This window comes from Nannizzia gypsea, genomic scaffold, assembly GCF_000150975.2.
Source record: "Nannizzia gypsea CBS 118893 supercont1.5 genomic scaffold, whole genome shotgun sequence".
NCBI lineage: Eukaryota > Fungi > Ascomycota > Eurotiomycetes > Onygenales > Arthrodermataceae > Nannizzia > Nannizzia gypsea.
This window is the reverse complement of record NW_003345197.1, coordinates 1,865,827-1,882,159: the sequence shown is the minus strand read 5'-3', so window position 1 is coordinate 1,882,159 and position 16,333 is coordinate 1,865,827. Positions and strand designations below refer to the sequence as shown.

The window sequence follows — 16,333 nt, the reverse complement described above, 5'->3', positions numbered from 1 at the left end:
TGAAGAAGGGCTTTTCTACCTAAATATATCGCTACCCTATTCCTTTTTTTTTATACTTACTACTCATTGAGATGATTTTTCTGCGGCAAGTATTCAAATAAATTTGGCCTGGTTTTCCACAGTATATTAAGATATTGGCTGTAGAGCCAAATGGATGATAACTTTCGATAGTACTAAGAATATATCACCTATACTAACTACCTACAAATATAGATATACATGTAATATACATAACGCTAAGCAGTTTAGATATATGCGTTTCCTGCTCACCAGCAGACGTAGTATCAGCTACTAGCAAAGGCAGCCTAGAGGTTTAGAAGCTGACTTAGCCATCCCTCGTGTTAATCTGGACTCATGTTAAAAGCCGGTTAACCAACTAACCCTTTGTTGCCCTGGTGAACCTTGACTTACATTGGTTAACTGCCGCATTGACTTTATCAGTAGGCTGCTGCTTTCCGTTGGCTGTAATATGAAAAATTGATGATACCTTGTGAATAGCACCAGGGTCGCTCTCTACTATCTTTGCAAAGCTCTCATTTTGTCAAACATCCCTAGAAATCTTCTCTTGATCGGTCTGAGAGCATGCTCACTTTGGCCAAGCTTTTCAGAATAGAGATCTTCCAGCTGCCCAAGCATCCGAGTACAACCAACTCGATAAATGTCCACCGAATTGTATAGGCGATTTTCAGTTTGCCATAGCTCATGGGAAAGGTACTATATATGTGAGTGGTTAGCATTGGTTGAATTGTCAGTATAGGGTGGGACTAAAGCTTGGGCTATCTTTGTACTTACTTTACTTGTATTCAGCAGTAGATCCACGTTTCCTTCATTGTTATCCGAGATTTGTTTCATCCCTCTAAGATCTCGAGGCTCCACTGGTTGTGTGAGCTTTTGCCGCCAGAGCTGTGGTAAGCATTCGTCATCAGTCTCTACCTCTACGTTTACTCCATGCTCCTCTTGGTATATGGTGTTGAACTGTGTTGATCCCCTAGCGTCTATTGAAGGGCGTTCCCTGTCCACGTGTTGGGGTATTCGCTTGGCTTGATAAAAGTTCAATCGCCGTATCAATTCAACTGTATTATCCTGAGTTGATGTAGCTGGCTTCGCTTGGTGCCCAAGTTTCTCACTAGGTACTTCATTATCATAGAATATGTCATTTTTTTTCATTGGAACACGCCGGTCGCTATGCCTCTCCCTTGGTTCAAACATATTCGAGGGTTGAAATGAATCCCCGTCGGCTATACCTTGCTTGCTACTCTTCTCCATATGCCTATACGCTGGTGAATTGATAGCAGACTTTCCTTGAAGCTGGGTACGTCCGGAGCTCAAAGGTGGCATACGTACATGAGCTGGCTCAATGTGGTGTTCTGGTCTAGACATTTCAAGGGTATAATGGTCGCAATTATGTTTGTTCATTTGCAGCCGTGGTATTGGGCTTCCCTTCTCGTCAACCGTCCGAAATTGCCATCCAATCTGTTTTTTGCGCACTGATGTATATTTCGGTCGCTCGTTCATAGCGCAGGAGGCCGGCTGTTTGATTTCACCCTCACCACTCACCGGGGCACTAGGAGCATGATTATCCCTTAAGCCTAGTGGTGGAGAGGTATCCGCGCTCTCGCTGGCAGCAAGAAATACAGCTTTTTCGTCGACACCCGCTGGTCCAGGGGGTGTAATAGCATTATCTGATGACTCGATACTAGGCGTATGACTATAACTATCTAAATCAAACTTAACGGATCTAGGAGGCTTTTGCTGTTCGCACGCCTTTGGTACTGTTGGATTCATTTTTGTCAGCATCGCCTCTGTAGGTTGATTCCCAACCGGCATGAAAAGTTTACCAGCATTAGTGTCATTTGATTTTGAGTTAGATATTTTTAGATCGTTTGATCGCTTCTGGTCTGGGTTGCGGCTCGTTGACGTAAGAATCGGCTGATGAGCTGTCGGCTGATTGCGAGACATGAATTGAGACACATTCGTAGAAACTAGACAACCATTGCCAATAGAAAACTTTCTTTGATCTTGTGGTTCTGGTTCTGGGCCCTTGCATTCTTTTCTATCGGAGCGTTTGATTTTCTGTCCTTCCATAGCAGGTGGAAGTCCCCCGCTTGCTAATGTAGTAGCAAGTTCCTTTGCTATAGATTGAGGTTCGGTTCCCTCAGAAGCCCCTTGTGGAATGTCACCCGCTATTCGCTCCGACAATTTCATCATTGATTTTGGGTTGGCTGTACTTCGCCTGGTTTGGTCGATACCCATATTCTGAGGGTTGTCGCTGCATAAGTCTATGACAGGTTCCCTTCGGCTATCAGGCTTAGTCGGCTCTGATTTCTGAGACTGTGTAACTTGCTGCACTGCGGCCTCGGGAGCCATGCATAGGCTTATTTGTTTTGGCACAGTATGTTTGCTGTATGGTGGAGGTACTCCTCCCGAAGGATCAATTGAGCCGTTATTGAATGGGATTGTTGGAGCTCTAGCGCAAACATCAGGCGGAGATAGTTGCGGTTTTCGCATTGATTGGTCGTTAGCCTGGAAATGTTCTGCGAGGTCTTCCAAGCTTATCGACGCTGAGTAGCTTGACTCAATCGGGTCGTCAAGTTCGTATATAACATTTTCCTGCTCCGTTGCGAGGGCAATCTTTTTGTTGGCCGTGTCTGCAGCATTTCGAGGTTGGCGAGCGGAAGCCATTGTCTTAGCAACTTGATGGCTGCTCTTGTCTTGTGTTGCCAAAGCATTACCAGCATGAGGCGTCGATTTTTGTGTCCTGACATTTCGTTTGGTCCCACGATTCGGTTTGTTCATACTTTTGGAAATACCGGCCTCATCAATATCTTGTAGTATGCTCTTAGCATTCTTCGCGGACGCAGCGGTCTCTGCTTGTGGCTGGGGGGTTTCCGGTTTCACACGGAGACCTTCTTCCCAGTCGAGGTCCGCTTTCTTCGTAGAAGAACCACATAGCTTATGCGCAGGTCGCTTTAAACGAGAGTTATTCGTTGAATTGGACTCGCCCTTGGGTTTTCTAGTCTCCTGAGGTGGTTTGAAAGGTGTCATGGTATCTAGTAGGTCAATCTCGGGCTGTGAATCAGGTATGATTGTTACGGTCTTCTCAGCACCTGATGCTGGCTTCCAGCATGTTGTTTCTTCGACACACGATGTACTCAGCGCCTGCTTCTCTGCTGTTTGCAAGTTGGAGTCCAAGAGTTGACGTTGAGGTAAGAGTGTTGGATTTGCCAAATTAGGCAAGTCCCTCAACAACCCCGCCGCACGGTCCACCTCTCCAACTTTCGCTACGGTTGAATTTGCCGAAGACGATGAGTTTGGCGAAGTTTGCAAGACTTCGACCCGATCTCCCCTAGCCTGCACTATTACTTGCTGGGGGCGCCGTTCTAAAGAGTGCAGACAAGTGTTCAGCTTTCGTGCCTGATTTGTGGGATGTAAATCTCTAGTCGCGGGTGTATTTCCGATCAGTTTAGAATCATGTTGTTTGTGTGGTTGCTGGTGATGTATTTGAGAGTTTTGAGTACCCCTGGGCTGTAGACATAGCTGTGACGCGGATAGAACTTCTTCTCCGGTTGGCAGCTCAAGTATGGCAGATGAAGGTGGCCGATGGGTTTCTTGCCATCGCGTGGAACAAACGTCGTAGTCGCTGCCTTGACGGATGGATGCATGAGAGCCTGGGGAACCGTGTTCAAACTCATTCATACATCCCTGGAAAGCGATAACTGCTACTGCCCTTTCATTTGGGCCATTATATTGAGGTGACCCGTTGTCGCTGACAGGCAATCCTGAAGATATATACTTTTTAGTGTCATGTAAAGATATACCGTCATCATAGTCAATATTCCGACCTTTAATATCCTTGACCGCCTTTATCGCTGCTTCCACGTCATGAGGTGCTTCCATCCGAATGGAGATGTTATTCAAGTGCAGTTGGACTCCATTCATTGTCGAGTAATAGCCGTGCCTAAGAAGGACTATTAGTTCATCACGCCTTGCTTGTACACTTTCAATCCAGGCCAAGGGAATTTCTATGAGGTTAAAACGGGATATATGCATGATTAGGACGGCAAGGCCATTTTGGGAAACTGTGAGAAAAGAAAAATCCGCTGAGGTGACGTATTCCGCCAATCCCTCGATAGAAACAACCAGGGCGCAAAATGCACCCGGATGCGGCGTAACATAATGGGATATAATCTTCATAACCTCCTTGGCCCACTGGAAGCTCCACGTTGGTAGAAGGAAGCCTGGGCTCCTCTTGAGTAATTCGATGCGGTTATCAATTCCAGATAGTTCTGAGAACCTAGATTCACAACTGGCTACCTCTTTCATAATGGCTGCAGCAATAATCTGGAGGCATTGGTCGTTATCCTTGAAGAGGACGTCTAGGATCCCCCTAACTTGTTAGTTAGTATCCAAAACTCATAGAACAGCGATAGCAGACGCGCCCTACCGCACTCCTTCCGGCATACAAATAAGAAAATGTTTATTCTTATCAAACTCAAGGATCAATTCCAATATGAATTGACCAGCCTATATTGCGTTAAACCGTTTCGCTATAGTATATGTGATTTGGGATGTACTGTTTACCCATTTCCTCGGCATAGAGTAATTTCCACGTGTAAAGCAATGCACAAGCTGGATACAAGTCTTCTGGCACAAAGTCGCCTTACGTCGCAATGCCGTTAACATAGCCTCTTGGCTCAAATCCTGTCGCAGGACATCGGACAACTCAATCATCGCGTCCTGTAATATTTATTAGAAGGAGGGATATCCTGGCAAAACTTCAAATACTTACAAGAAGGAGATAAAGACCCTTCTCCCGTTGTACGCATGCTGGAGCGTGTAGAAAAAGGAAAAGAATGCACTGGAAAGATACAATGTCAAGCCTGGAACAGTGCCTCCGCTTCTGGGGTTCTCCAAGTATCTGGACCAACGTGGAGAGGTCATCCATGTGCAGAGCCGGGGTGGTCTGAAGGATATCATTGATAATACTAAGGGGTATTCTATCTGAAAGCGTTAACCGGCTCTAGTTCATGGAAAGAAAATTGTTCCAAAGCAGGTTCGCGAAGACTGACATCAAGATATCACTCCTCGTTGCACGTTGGACCGCTGGCTGAAGATATGTTATTAGTCTGTTAACAACTGCAGGTTGCTTTAGCACACGTAAGTGTGCTTGCGCTCCCACCGCCATGAAGAACGAATCCTGCGAAATAAAGAGATCAACTAGACAGTTAATCTACTCCAAGGCTTGAAAAAAAAAAATTGTCAAACCTGAGGTCTTGCATTGTCAACTTGGACGTGAGAGAATGGTTTGGCAGAATAACCACCTAGCCTGAAGCGGTAACTAGTTAGGCGGTGTCATCTCTACTCATGGAGAATAAACATCTCGACAGAAACACTAGCCATCGCATCTAACATGCTGACTCCGGCCTCCAGGAGAGGACAGAGAGTGATGATGTTACGCGGCCCATAGCATATGGACGGCAGACATGAAAAATGCTAATGGTCGACCATGCGACGCGAATGACCCTGCAGAGGGTGAGATCAAGAACAGCTGGCTGTCAACAAGGAGACAGGACCATTTGCCCGAGTCTTTACTTCAATATCATCTCCTATATTCATGGCTACTTACAAAACCGCCATGGTGGCGGATACGAAAAGCATTCCAGGTGCTCCGTATGCTCGTCCCTTCAGCTCAGCCTCCATTTAAAAAGCAACGAAGGGAGACAATGCTTTAGTTATAGGGCGTTTCGCAGCTCCGTCTAGATGAGCAATAAATGAACACGAAACACTCCGTAACTAACTACCCGTGATCACACCAAGGCTTACCACCCTGGTTGAGTCACCCACTCATTTTTCGCGGGTGACTCCCAGTTCAAGTGGAATGACAGCTCAACGGGAATATTTCAATTTTAAATATATTACTTAGGCTATTCCTTTATTATTAAACTATTATATATAAAAGACACCTAATACTAAATTAATAAAAAAAAGAGCAAGCTTATAAGAAGTAGTAGAGAGATAATATCTATCTTTTAAAAACTTTTAAGAATTTTCCTTAAAATATTTATTTACTCTTTTATAATATAATAATATTTCTTTTAAAGACTTAATAAATTAATAGATAATAAGTTAAATACCCTAGATATAGGGCTAGATAGTTAGATTTAATAATTAGTTAGGTGTTGCTATAATATATTTATTTCTATTAAAATATTCCCGTTGAGCTGTCATTCCACTTGAACTGGGAGTCACCCGCGAAAAATGAGTGGGTGACTCAACCAGGGTGGTAAGCCTTGGTGTGATCACGGGTAGTTAAATAGTTACTCAATTTGGCCTGTCGTAATGGCTGCTTTAAAGCCTGCCAAGACTGGATGTGCGAGATGAGTTGTTGTTCACCCGGGCCCGACGGCTTTAAGCCTTCATCCACGCCGGCGCAGACGGGCTAAAATTTCGGACGAATGAAGGATCAAGGAAAGTTAACACGTCAAGGTTTCGTTAACTACATCCTTGAGCTTAGCTGGGAGCCTGGGGATCATCGCCTTTTCTCCCATCAGGTATGGCGCAGCAGAGGTATATAAATACTGGTTTTTAACCGACTCCATACCCATAAAGTCATAACAAGTCATTGGCCGAAATATTCTCCATTTCAATACTCCGTACTGTCCACACTATGACAATGAAAGAAGCTCCGGAGGGCAAACGAGCCGAGCTTGAGACGCAGGCTTTGATTGATGCAGCATGGGATTCATCTACCATCAAACGGCGGCTGTCTGTTAGTCAGTCACAGCAACCAGAACCCCCGATAATACCGCATACATCCACTGGCCGACAACATGCTGCTGCCCATGATGAAGCCATCAGTATCAATGCTTTGGAAGCGGAGAGAGAACTCATTGCCGAGAAGCCTGACAATAAGGCCGTGCTGGAAGAGAGAGAAACGCAGAAGACAATCTTTTACCTCGCATACGGATCGAACATGTGTTCCCAGACGTTCCGCAAGATGCGCAAAGTCACTCCTCTTTCACAAGCGAATGTCTATGTACCAAACCTCTGCCTTACTTTCGATCTCCCCGGAATTGCGTATCTCGAACCATGCTTCGCAGCAACACAATATCGTGACCAAAAAACCGGCATGCCTATTTACCCTGGCAAACCGCAGAGCCCCAGTGACGGAGGGGACCTATGGCATAAACCACTTGTTGGAGTTGTATACGAGGTTACCATGAAAGATTATGCGCGCATAATAGCAACAGAGGGTGGCGGAGCGTCATATATCGACGTTGTCATCGATTGCCATCCATTCCCCGACGATTACGATCCTGCAAAGCCGGTACCTGATATACCAGATACCGAGCCATTCAAGGCGCATACCCTTCTCTCACCTGCCACTGCCGGAAAGAGTCATGACAATGGAACTGAAAAGGCGTCATCAATATTAAACGCCAGATTTAACAGGAGTCCTAATTACGCTCGCCCATCGCCACGATACATGAAGCTTCTCATCATGGGCGCAGAAGAACACGATCTTCCGGCAGAATATCGAAAGTATCTTTCATCTGTTGAGCCATATCGTGTCACTACGGCCATGCAACGTATAGGCCAGTCTATATTTGGTGTTGTCTGGGTGCCGCCTTTTCTTCTAAACCTGAGGCTCAATGCAATTTTTGCCAATGAAGACGGGAGAGCGCCGCAGTGGCTAGCTACATTGCAGCGCTACATCTATTCAGGGTCGTGGATAACTTATGATTTGGTTTTCAAACATATATTTGGGGATGGTGAGCGGACGATACCACCATACACAGGGTTGAAGATAGAATAATATCAACAGTATCAACAATGGTAATATAGTATTAATAAACTATGACTAGGCATTGACCCTTTGTCTTGTATACTACTAAGTTAAGTAGCCTTTTCTACATTGGCTTCGTTAAAAATAACACCTTCCTCCTGGCCTAAGCCTTTTCGTAACTTGCTTTGAAATTTTTGCGAAGGATAATATACCACGATCATGCAATGCAAAATTTCAGGTGAGTTAAAGGCAATTTTCGGGCAGGATGTAATTCCCCAGTAGTAGGGCCCAGTCAATCAGGGCAATCTTAGCCAAAGCAAAGTCGCATTTGCAAAGTATGGTGAGCTTGAGATGAGTGCTGCTTATCCACGATTTGGCCCCACCATACGTTCTCAAAGCCCTTTGCAGATTGTTCAGCCCATACTTCTTCTAGCAGCGGTATGGTGTTGCTAAACATATGATATCTAGTCCTCGAGTCCCAAATAGAGCAGAACTTCACAATCTTCCTACGTAATGGTCGATCTCTCAATTCGCATCCTGCAAGGAAGAGAGGCAGTAGGGCCTGCCTAGATACCATACTTTTATCACGGCACGCAAAGACATGGTCTGTAATTGCCCTTGCACGGAACAAAATCGGCATTGGGATGTTGCTTCCAAGTTCCCACCGAAAAACTCTGTATATGTAAATAAGAAGGCCATTTCTCCATGCCTCCGAACAGTGCATGCTATCTTGATCTTGTTGCATACTCTCTTCATCTTGGAAGGCTGCTTGAGAGGAAGTGTGATACCAAGTCTCCAGTGACTGCTCGATTTCTAGGATTGCGGTGGTATCAAATGTGGCGTACTGGATCGAAGACGACTTTCTCTTTTCTGCACACAATCGTGCTAACTGCATTACTATGTTTACGAGGCTTGGTGGACACCCGCACAGCCCGAAATAATCCCATTCTTGACCGTCATGCCTCGACAGTACGGCTTTGGGGTATATGTAAGGAAACACGCAACCTTCTCTTGATACCAAACTGGTTATCGCGTCCCACCTATGGAGTTAGCTAAACTTCATATTTCATCAGCGAGGTGAGCTTCATAACTACCACGTGAGAATTGCTACCTGGGCCACTGTCCTGGCAGACATGGCCCACACCTCGATACCACCACAGGCCTCGAGAAGCCCATATGCTCCCATAAGATGTGTGTTCCAGTTACCAAAGGCGGATTGGGTCTCCTAATATATCAACTGTCAATCCGCCCCAGTCCTGAGGGGTTAGCTGGTATAACTAACATCTAGCGAGAATAGGATGATAACTGTATCAAGCATAGCGTAAACGTCTCCTGCATTGGTGTAAGAGCCGAGCTTATCACGGAGAAGTTGAAATGCGGCAAGCCGATGATCCTGGGCTGATGTGCTCTCAACGTGATGGCCTGCTAACGCCATCACGGCGTGGACCAGAAAGGTGGGCTCAGGCTCGAGATTTTCCCGGTATTGAAATGGATTGATCCGTAGCTCCGTCGTTAGTGGGATTTTGCAGAATTCCTCGTTGTCTATCATTTGTCAGTAGATTACAGCAAGACGAATACGTGCAGAATGAGTATACATCTTTGGAGGGCAGGTCCAAACCGCTGACGAAGACCACCATATAATACACTCGGTGGCACAGAGGTATAAGGAAAACATGTAAGGATTATCTCTCTCGTAGCAACCTGGCACGACCACCTGTTGGAAGCACTATGGTCGATGTTACACTTCTTAGTTGTCTGTAATTGTCTGTCCGCTGTAGGATCGGGTAAAAATGAACATGTATACCGATCCTTACTGTTGCACGGATACTGACGAAGTTCTGGCGTTCTATCAACCGCCCCCAAGTCGGGAAAGATCTCGCTCTGGAACAGGGATGGTTCATTACCCAATGGCTCGAGTAATGTCTCGTCATTGATTATGACTTGCTCAATTCCTTCACCTTGCGACTGGGTTCCATTTTGGCCTGGCGTGAGGGGATGGAAGTGTCTATCGCCGCGATAGTCAGGCCTTACCCGACCGTCAGTAATAGGCTCGACAGGCGTTGCTGGATGTGTGATGTTGGTGGCTGATTCGGAGTCCACAGCCCCGTGCCCTCTCGTGGGGTTCTCCAGGATGAATTCAAAGTGCTGTGCTCTCTCCCCATCTCCCGATGGTCCACGTTTGACCCTGCGTACTGTTGGCCTCCTGGCTGGCTTCCTAGACAGAGAAAACCCGGGCTGCCAAGATAGTCGCATTTTAAAGGTATGGTATAGTTATCTCGATCAGTCACAACATCCGACTGTGTACGGAGTATCGCGTGAATGTCAAGCAATTTGGAAGTCACTCTGAGACAGCCTAGTTACCCTAACTCCAGCACACTGTGCTTACTAATTATCCAACGGTTACTGTTGGAATATCCATTGGCTACTACGACTCGCATTCATTTACCCAAGGATTCCTTAGGGCGTTTAGGCCTTTTTGTCCCTTGTGGTCCAACAGTTACTGATCTACCCACGCCTTCCCAATTAAACTACTTACCACTTTGGGACGATTGCTTGATCAGGACAGTTGCCTCTTTCAGCCGCGGCCGCGCGCCGTCCGGCTATCACGACCCAGGCAACTACCCAGTACCTAGTACTCCGTAGTTCTAGTTATGCATGTCAAAGGGTAGAGCAGAAGCTCCTCAAGGAGCTGCACATGCCCATGCCTAGCAAGACCCAATGTATATATATACTATGGAGATAAATTCCATGAGGCCCCTTTGTGCTCTAGCACTGTAACGGCTAGTTAAGGCTCATTCATATACGTTCTTCTGCCACCGTCTTGTTATGTCGACAGCTTAGGGAGAGGATACATACTCTATTCAGCATGGGAACTATGAGATCGGAGGGGCTTAAAGCAGCCAAGAACCCAGCAGCAGGCTCTCCTGCCGAAGGTTGGTAACTACTTACTTGGAGCTCTCGGCCTGGCCCCAACTAATCATGGCTAGCAGGACCGCATCACCATTCAGACGCTGTTATCATCACTTGGGATGGAAGGCACGACCCCGAGAACCCGTTCAATTGGTCTCCACGGAAGAAATGGCGGACAACCGGACTTGGTCTTCTAGCAAGTTTCGTCTGTTCTATTAATGGGACCATCATTGCAGTCGCTCACAATGCTATATCCGAGGAATTCAACATCTCCAACGTGGATTTTCCTCATTCCTACTGGCCCACGACGTCCTGGGGAGTAGGGGCGGCTCTATTACCCCTTGCCCTATTTCCTATCATGGAGGATTTTGGCATTCGACCTGTGCTTCTTAGCACCTATTTCTTCTTCGTCTGCTCCCTGATTCCAATTGGCCTGGCCCAAAACTTTACTACGCTTATAGTGATGCGATTCTTTAGCGGCGGGTGCGTCCCAATCATGAGCGATGCTGTTGCTAGTATGGTATCAAATGTTTTCCACGGAGATTGTGCTAGGAGCACGCCGGTATGCCTTTACGTTACGACCTATCTAGCTGCAACGAGCATTGGCCCGGTGGTTGGCGCCTCTATACTTCAGTTTCTTTCCTGGCGTTGGATTGGCCACATCGAATTGATTTGGACAGCCGCACTTTTCCCTCTCTTCATCATCGCTCTTCCTGAGACCCGCGGTTCTGCTATATTGCTAGCGAAAGCCAAACGTCTACGCGATAAGGGGGAGAAAGTATATACAATGGATGAGCTTCACCATGATAGAAAATTGTACCAGGCTGTCCTTCGGAGCGTACAACGGCCGTTGTACATGTTATTTACGGAGCCAGTAGTGTTCGTTGCAACTCTCTGGGCTGCATTCAGCCTTGGAACAATCTACCTGTTCACTCAGTCCGTCGAGCTGGTATATGGACAACTCTATGGCTGGGATGCTGTACTGGCAGGTTATGTCCAGGTTGCCATCGTGGTTGGCGAAATCCTCGGTTGCGCGCTTTGTATGTTTACCAACAGCTGGTACTACGCATCTGCTGCCCAGAATACCGAAGCTCCGGGAACACCTATCCCTGAGGCGAGGCTATATACGTCGATCATTGGAGGTTTCTTCGGTGTTACTGGCGGAATGTTCGTATACGGGTGGACATCATACCCTACTATATATTGGATAGCACCTACTGTCGGCTTGACAATGGTGGGATTTGGAACAACCGCTGTTGTGATAAGTATTGCAAACTATCTTATTGATGCGTATAGCAAGTACGCGGCGAGCGCTCTCGGTGCTGTTGGCTTGGTCGAGAATACTGCTATCGCTTTTCTCCCTCTTGCTACAATAGCAATGTACACAGGCCTTGGATTTCAGTGGGCCAGCTCATTGCTTGCATTTATGTCTTTTGCCCTTGCCATAACTCCATTCCTAGTGTTTAAATGGGGCAAGAAGATTAGATCTCGCAGTCCGTTTATGAAAGAGGCAATTATAGACCGACATGGGGGGGCATTGTTGCTATGAAAGCTAGTTATGTACCAGAGGATCAACCATGAACAATTCCAGCTAAATCCCTAGACTTTTCTAAAAGACAATACCACTACCCTTGACCAATCTGCCGTAGACTGTAATACTTTTATTGATACACAGAACATTGAGAGGGTAGTGAGCTACTTGCTATAGGGGGACGATCCATCCAACGATTGAGAGGAGTACTGGAGAGGACAAAGGAAACGAGCAATTGTGGTTCTAGATGTGGAAAAAGGAAAAGGAAGAGCACAGTTTATAAATACATAATAGGTAATTTCACAAAACTTAGCCCTGATTTTTATGGTCACTCCCCAGTCCTCCCACTCTCTAAAAAACGCGGAGGAAAGGTTGGAAAAATGTATGCAGCATGTGTGGTATGAGGAGTTAGGGTACAATCACAAAAGTATTCAGAGATGGTTGGTATTGGCTTCACCGACGAGTTAGCCCTAGCCTGGAATGGTTTTCCAATTTATCGCTTGGGGCCAATCGGTGGGTTGTAGACGATCTTTCTCGTTTTTATGGTGGCCCACTTGTATCGCTTGACCCAGACACTGACGGCAAACAAAGTGCTGAGAAGGACTATGGCCTTCATACCCATCTTCTTTCGCTCGTCCATCTCAGGCTCAGCAGTCCAGTTAAGAAATTCGGTAACATCCTTGGCCATTTGGGAGGTAGTAGCAGGGGTTCCATCGTCATACTCGACGAGGCCGTCGAAGAGAACACGGCCCATAGCAATTCCTGTAATCCTCATGTGAGCATAAAGTATATAATGGTATGAATGTTAACAGTTCATTTGATATGCGTACCTGTCCCTGGGAAGTAGGGGTTGAAGTTCAAGCCCTCCTGCACGCTGGCACCGGCTGGGGGTTCATCGGGATAGCCGGTCAAAAGTGAGAAGATGTAGTCACAGCCACCATGTCTGGCTTTGACAATCAAGCTAAGATCTGGGGGCAAGGCACCGTTGTTGGCAGCTCGAGCGGCTTCGTCGTTCTTATAGGGAGCCGGAATGTAGTCGGACAGCTTTCCAGGACGCTTCTCAATCTCACCCTGATCGTTAGGCTCGGTGTCATATTCGTGTTCCTCAGCCATTGCCTTCATCTCATCAACGGTGTGCATGACACCGACGAATGATCGCCATGGGACACGGGTGAGAGAATGGCACTGGGCGCAAACCTCGCGGTAGACGAGAAAACCACGGCGAAGACTGCGCAGAGAATGAACACATGATATTAGATGCAGCCTGCATGACATGAGTTAAGCCAGAGGTATTGAATAAACTCACGCTGCATGATCGAAGGTCTTGAGCCACTTGCTATGCTCCCAAGGGTACTGGGTAGCATGGAGACTATTTTTGACATCTCGTCCATTAGTGATGCCACATCGAAAAATCGAGTATTAGAAGGCCAATTGAATAGATATTATGACTTACCCTTCTTCGGCAGGAGTCATAGCAAAGGCTTCATCTCCATAGAGGTGATAATACCAGGCCATAGAGCCGATGGCCGTGGCTGTGGCTGCAGATGCGGTTAAGGTCAGGTAAAACGGAGACTGTGTTTGCGAGCCAGAAGCGGTCGAGGACGATCTCTGGGAGGAAGGGTCAGCGGAATTCTGTTCGTTTCCGTGAGAAGGCCATGTTGTAGAGCGCTGTACGCTCGAACTGCCAGCGCAATGGCTCTCGTTTTGAGGGATTGGGATGGTGTAATGTACCTTTGCAACCTGCTGGAAGCATTGCCTGGAGATGGCCTTCGAAGGCACACTCCGCAAGATAGACCGGGCCAACATCCTGAGGAGAAGAGATATACCCGGATGGAGGAGACGATGAGAGTAGATGGGGGCGAGCTGTTGCGATGAATCCGATATATGGGAGTGCGGTTCGCTCTTTGAAGGCAGGTCAGACTTTCTTCCTGGTCGTTCGAAACAATCTTTGGTGAGCAGTCCCATGATTGGCTCGCAGCGTCCGGTCGAATCAGCCGCCCTCTCATTGGTTGGTGATGGTCATGTGATATGCCCTTTCCTCCTTGTTGTTCCGAAGAGAAAGAAGACTTGGTGCTGATATGCAATATAAAAAATTACTCGATATTCGATAAGTGTATATACGGAGGTACCGGTACCACCTGATGGCTGCTTAGTTATGCCCTGCTTTGATGCTCTCCTCCTGCCTCCCGCTTCGCTTTCAATTCCTCCTTGACTCCACGTTTTAACGCAGCTATCGCTTGGTCAATAGGACAGACTTCATAGCTGGTATACAGGACAAGGGATAATGCAGGAATCCGTCGCAGTGACCGACCGCTGAGGCCCTAAGCCAAGGGTTAGAAGGCAATTGCTAAGGCACGGTAGATGGCGTATATGTATGTCACTTACTACGCTCATACGTGCAATATCAGCCAGTTGTTTTGGGATGGATGATGGAAACAGTTGATACCATAACTGCATCTCCCCATAAGAGGGTAACAGGAGGAACTCGGCAGACTTGGTAACGTACTTAAGTTCCGTGGTTGTGTTAGTTGGATCAACCGGAACCACATCGAATCGTAATCCCTCTACTAATCCACATTTACTTAGACTCTCCAAGCAGCTTCTGAAGATCTCATATACCCCAAGTTCTGATGGCGGTGGGACCAATTGTTTGATATCAACCCGATCAAGGAACGCTGAGTCCTGCAAAGATGTTATACTGGCATTAGAAGCAGATTCATGCTACCGAGTGGTTATCAAATGTACTCACCAGAGCTGAAAGGAGATTGCTTGTGCAGAATACAACAACATTAGGGTACTGTCTTAGGCGATCCAAGGACACGAGAAGGGAATTAACAGCTCTCATTGCGTCAAGAGGATCATTTCCACTTAATGTTTGTTCCCTCTGGGCGGTCATTGTCTCAACCTCGTCAATAAAGACAGAGACCAGCGTATCAGGCTCGTTCTCTAACATGCTTTCGACAATACCAAACATCTTAGCCACTAGCTTCCCACTCTCACTGAAGTATTTGCTGCCTAGGGAATACGCGTTGATTTCGACTAATTTACTGTGAGGGAACTGCCTCCCCAGACGGATTGACAATTTTTGGGCCAACGAACGGCTACAAATTGTCAGAACAGATGATCTCTTGAGGCATGGTGCAGTTATATCATACCACAGGCTTGTTTTACCCGTTCCCGGGGGCCCGTAAAGAAGGATAAGGCGGTTCCAGGTGATTGTCCTGTGATCAAGCTTACGCCATGAAAACCCGACTAATACTAAGCAATTAGTATTGGTTGCTACTCAGCTCGGAGGATGTACTGACGCATTCGGCTGATCGCATGCAGCAAGTTTGTGTGTATTGGCTGGTCGAATAAGAGCCTAGAAAGTCAATTCATGCACCCATGCATTATTAGACGCTTAGGGCGCCATACGATTCCCAGATACCGTCTAGTTCCTTGTTCGGCAATGACATCACTCGTGCTTGGGGAGAAGACTCATCTTGTTTCTCATCTCCATGGTTCTGTGACAGACTCTCGGGTTCGCTCGCACGCAGTTGATAGGGCTGGATGTCAAGGTTCACGTCATTTAAATGAACGGTCTCACTTTCATCCCGTTTTCCTGAGCATTCCATCACCTTGATTGAGTCAAGGTACATCGAATGAAACCCTTTGAAGTTGCCTATATATCATACTATATTAGTTCCGCTAGACGACTGCTAGACAAAGAGTTCGTACCCAAGTTTTTTATCTCTTGCCCTATGCTTAGCACGGCAAAGTTGTCAGTAAGCCACTGTGCAACTTCATCGCGCACCTTAAACGGTACAGATTCTCCTGTTAGTGTTTCTGAACGCTGTATATGAGGCTAAAGTGTTGCCTACAATATCGGTTCTCATGACAGTGCCACCATCAGGCGCGCTCAGCCTTGCCTCGACGTGGAGCACCGGGGCATTTACCACTCTTACAGCTGGTTGCCCCATTATACCGTCCATGGAACAACCGACAACTAACAAATATGTATATCTAGGACGCCGTATAGATACATAGATGGACAACTGAACGGAACCTGCTATACAGAGCAGTACTCCGTACAGACCCAGTGGATGAGGTAGACAACGCGAGTTCAT

At 46.7% G+C, this 16,333-nt stretch overlaps 6 protein-coding genes across 6 annotated transcripts; 2 read left to right on the top strand and 4 right to left on the bottom strand.

Annotated features, from left to right (window-relative positions):
* Positions 1-516: 516 nt before the first annotated feature.
* Positions 517-5,185, bottom strand: MGYG_06556 (hypothetical protein; the record flags this gene model as incomplete). The annotated part of the gene is made up of 6 exons (XM_003171966.1): positions 517-714; positions 793-4,387; positions 4,445-4,524; positions 4,582-4,737; positions 4,790-4,997; positions 5,070-5,185. 6 exons carry the CDS (start codon positions 5,183-5,185, stop codon positions 517-519), a joined length of 4,353 nt encoding a protein of 1,450 aa, XP_003172014.1.
* Positions 5,186-6,667: 1,482 nt separating this feature from the next.
* Positions 6,668-7,816, top strand: MGYG_06555 (GliK protein; the record flags this gene model as incomplete). Its single annotated transcript, XM_003171965.1, has 1 exon — positions 6,668-7,816. The coding sequence occupies one exon, from the start codon at positions 6,668-6,670 to the stop codon at positions 7,814-7,816; it is 1,149 nt and encodes a 382-aa protein (XP_003172013.1).
* A 277-nt stretch (positions 7,817-8,093) lies between these two features.
* MGYG_06554 (hypothetical protein) lies at positions 8,094-10,039 on the bottom strand (the record flags this gene model as incomplete). The annotated part of the gene is made up of 5 exons (XM_003171964.1): positions 8,094-8,323; positions 8,366-8,675; positions 8,931-9,011; positions 9,069-9,328; positions 9,601-10,039. 5 exons carry the CDS (start codon positions 10,037-10,039, stop codon positions 8,094-8,096), a joined length of 1,320 nt encoding a protein of 439 aa, XP_003172012.1.
* A 613-nt stretch (positions 10,040-10,652) lies between these two features.
* Positions 10,653-12,245, top strand: MGYG_06553 (hypothetical protein; the record flags this gene model as incomplete). The annotated part of the gene is made up of 2 exons (XM_003171963.1): positions 10,653-10,719; positions 10,777-12,245. The coding sequence occupies 2 exons, from the start codon at positions 10,653-10,655 to the stop codon at positions 12,243-12,245; spliced, it is 1,536 nt and encodes a 511-aa protein (XP_003172011.1).
* A 475-nt stretch (positions 12,246-12,720) lies between these two features.
* On the bottom strand, positions 12,721-14,033 carry MGYG_06552 (hypothetical protein; the record flags this gene model as incomplete). The annotated part of the gene is made up of 4 exons (XM_003171962.1): positions 12,721-12,989; positions 13,058-13,455; positions 13,534-13,596; positions 13,681-14,033. 4 exons carry the CDS (start codon positions 14,031-14,033, stop codon positions 12,721-12,723), a joined length of 1,083 nt encoding a protein of 360 aa, XP_003172010.1.
* Positions 14,034-14,380: 347 nt separating this feature from the next.
* MGYG_06551 (pachytene checkpoint protein 2) lies at positions 14,381-16,186 on the bottom strand (the record flags this gene model as incomplete). Its single annotated transcript, XM_003171961.1, has 8 exons — positions 14,381-14,548; positions 14,613-14,909; positions 14,977-15,328; positions 15,383-15,479; positions 15,533-15,588; positions 15,642-15,888; positions 15,945-16,020; positions 16,088-16,186. 8 exons carry the CDS (start codon positions 16,184-16,186, stop codon positions 14,381-14,383), a joined length of 1,392 nt encoding a protein of 463 aa, XP_003172009.1.
* Between the last annotated feature and the right edge of the window lie 147 nt (positions 16,187-16,333).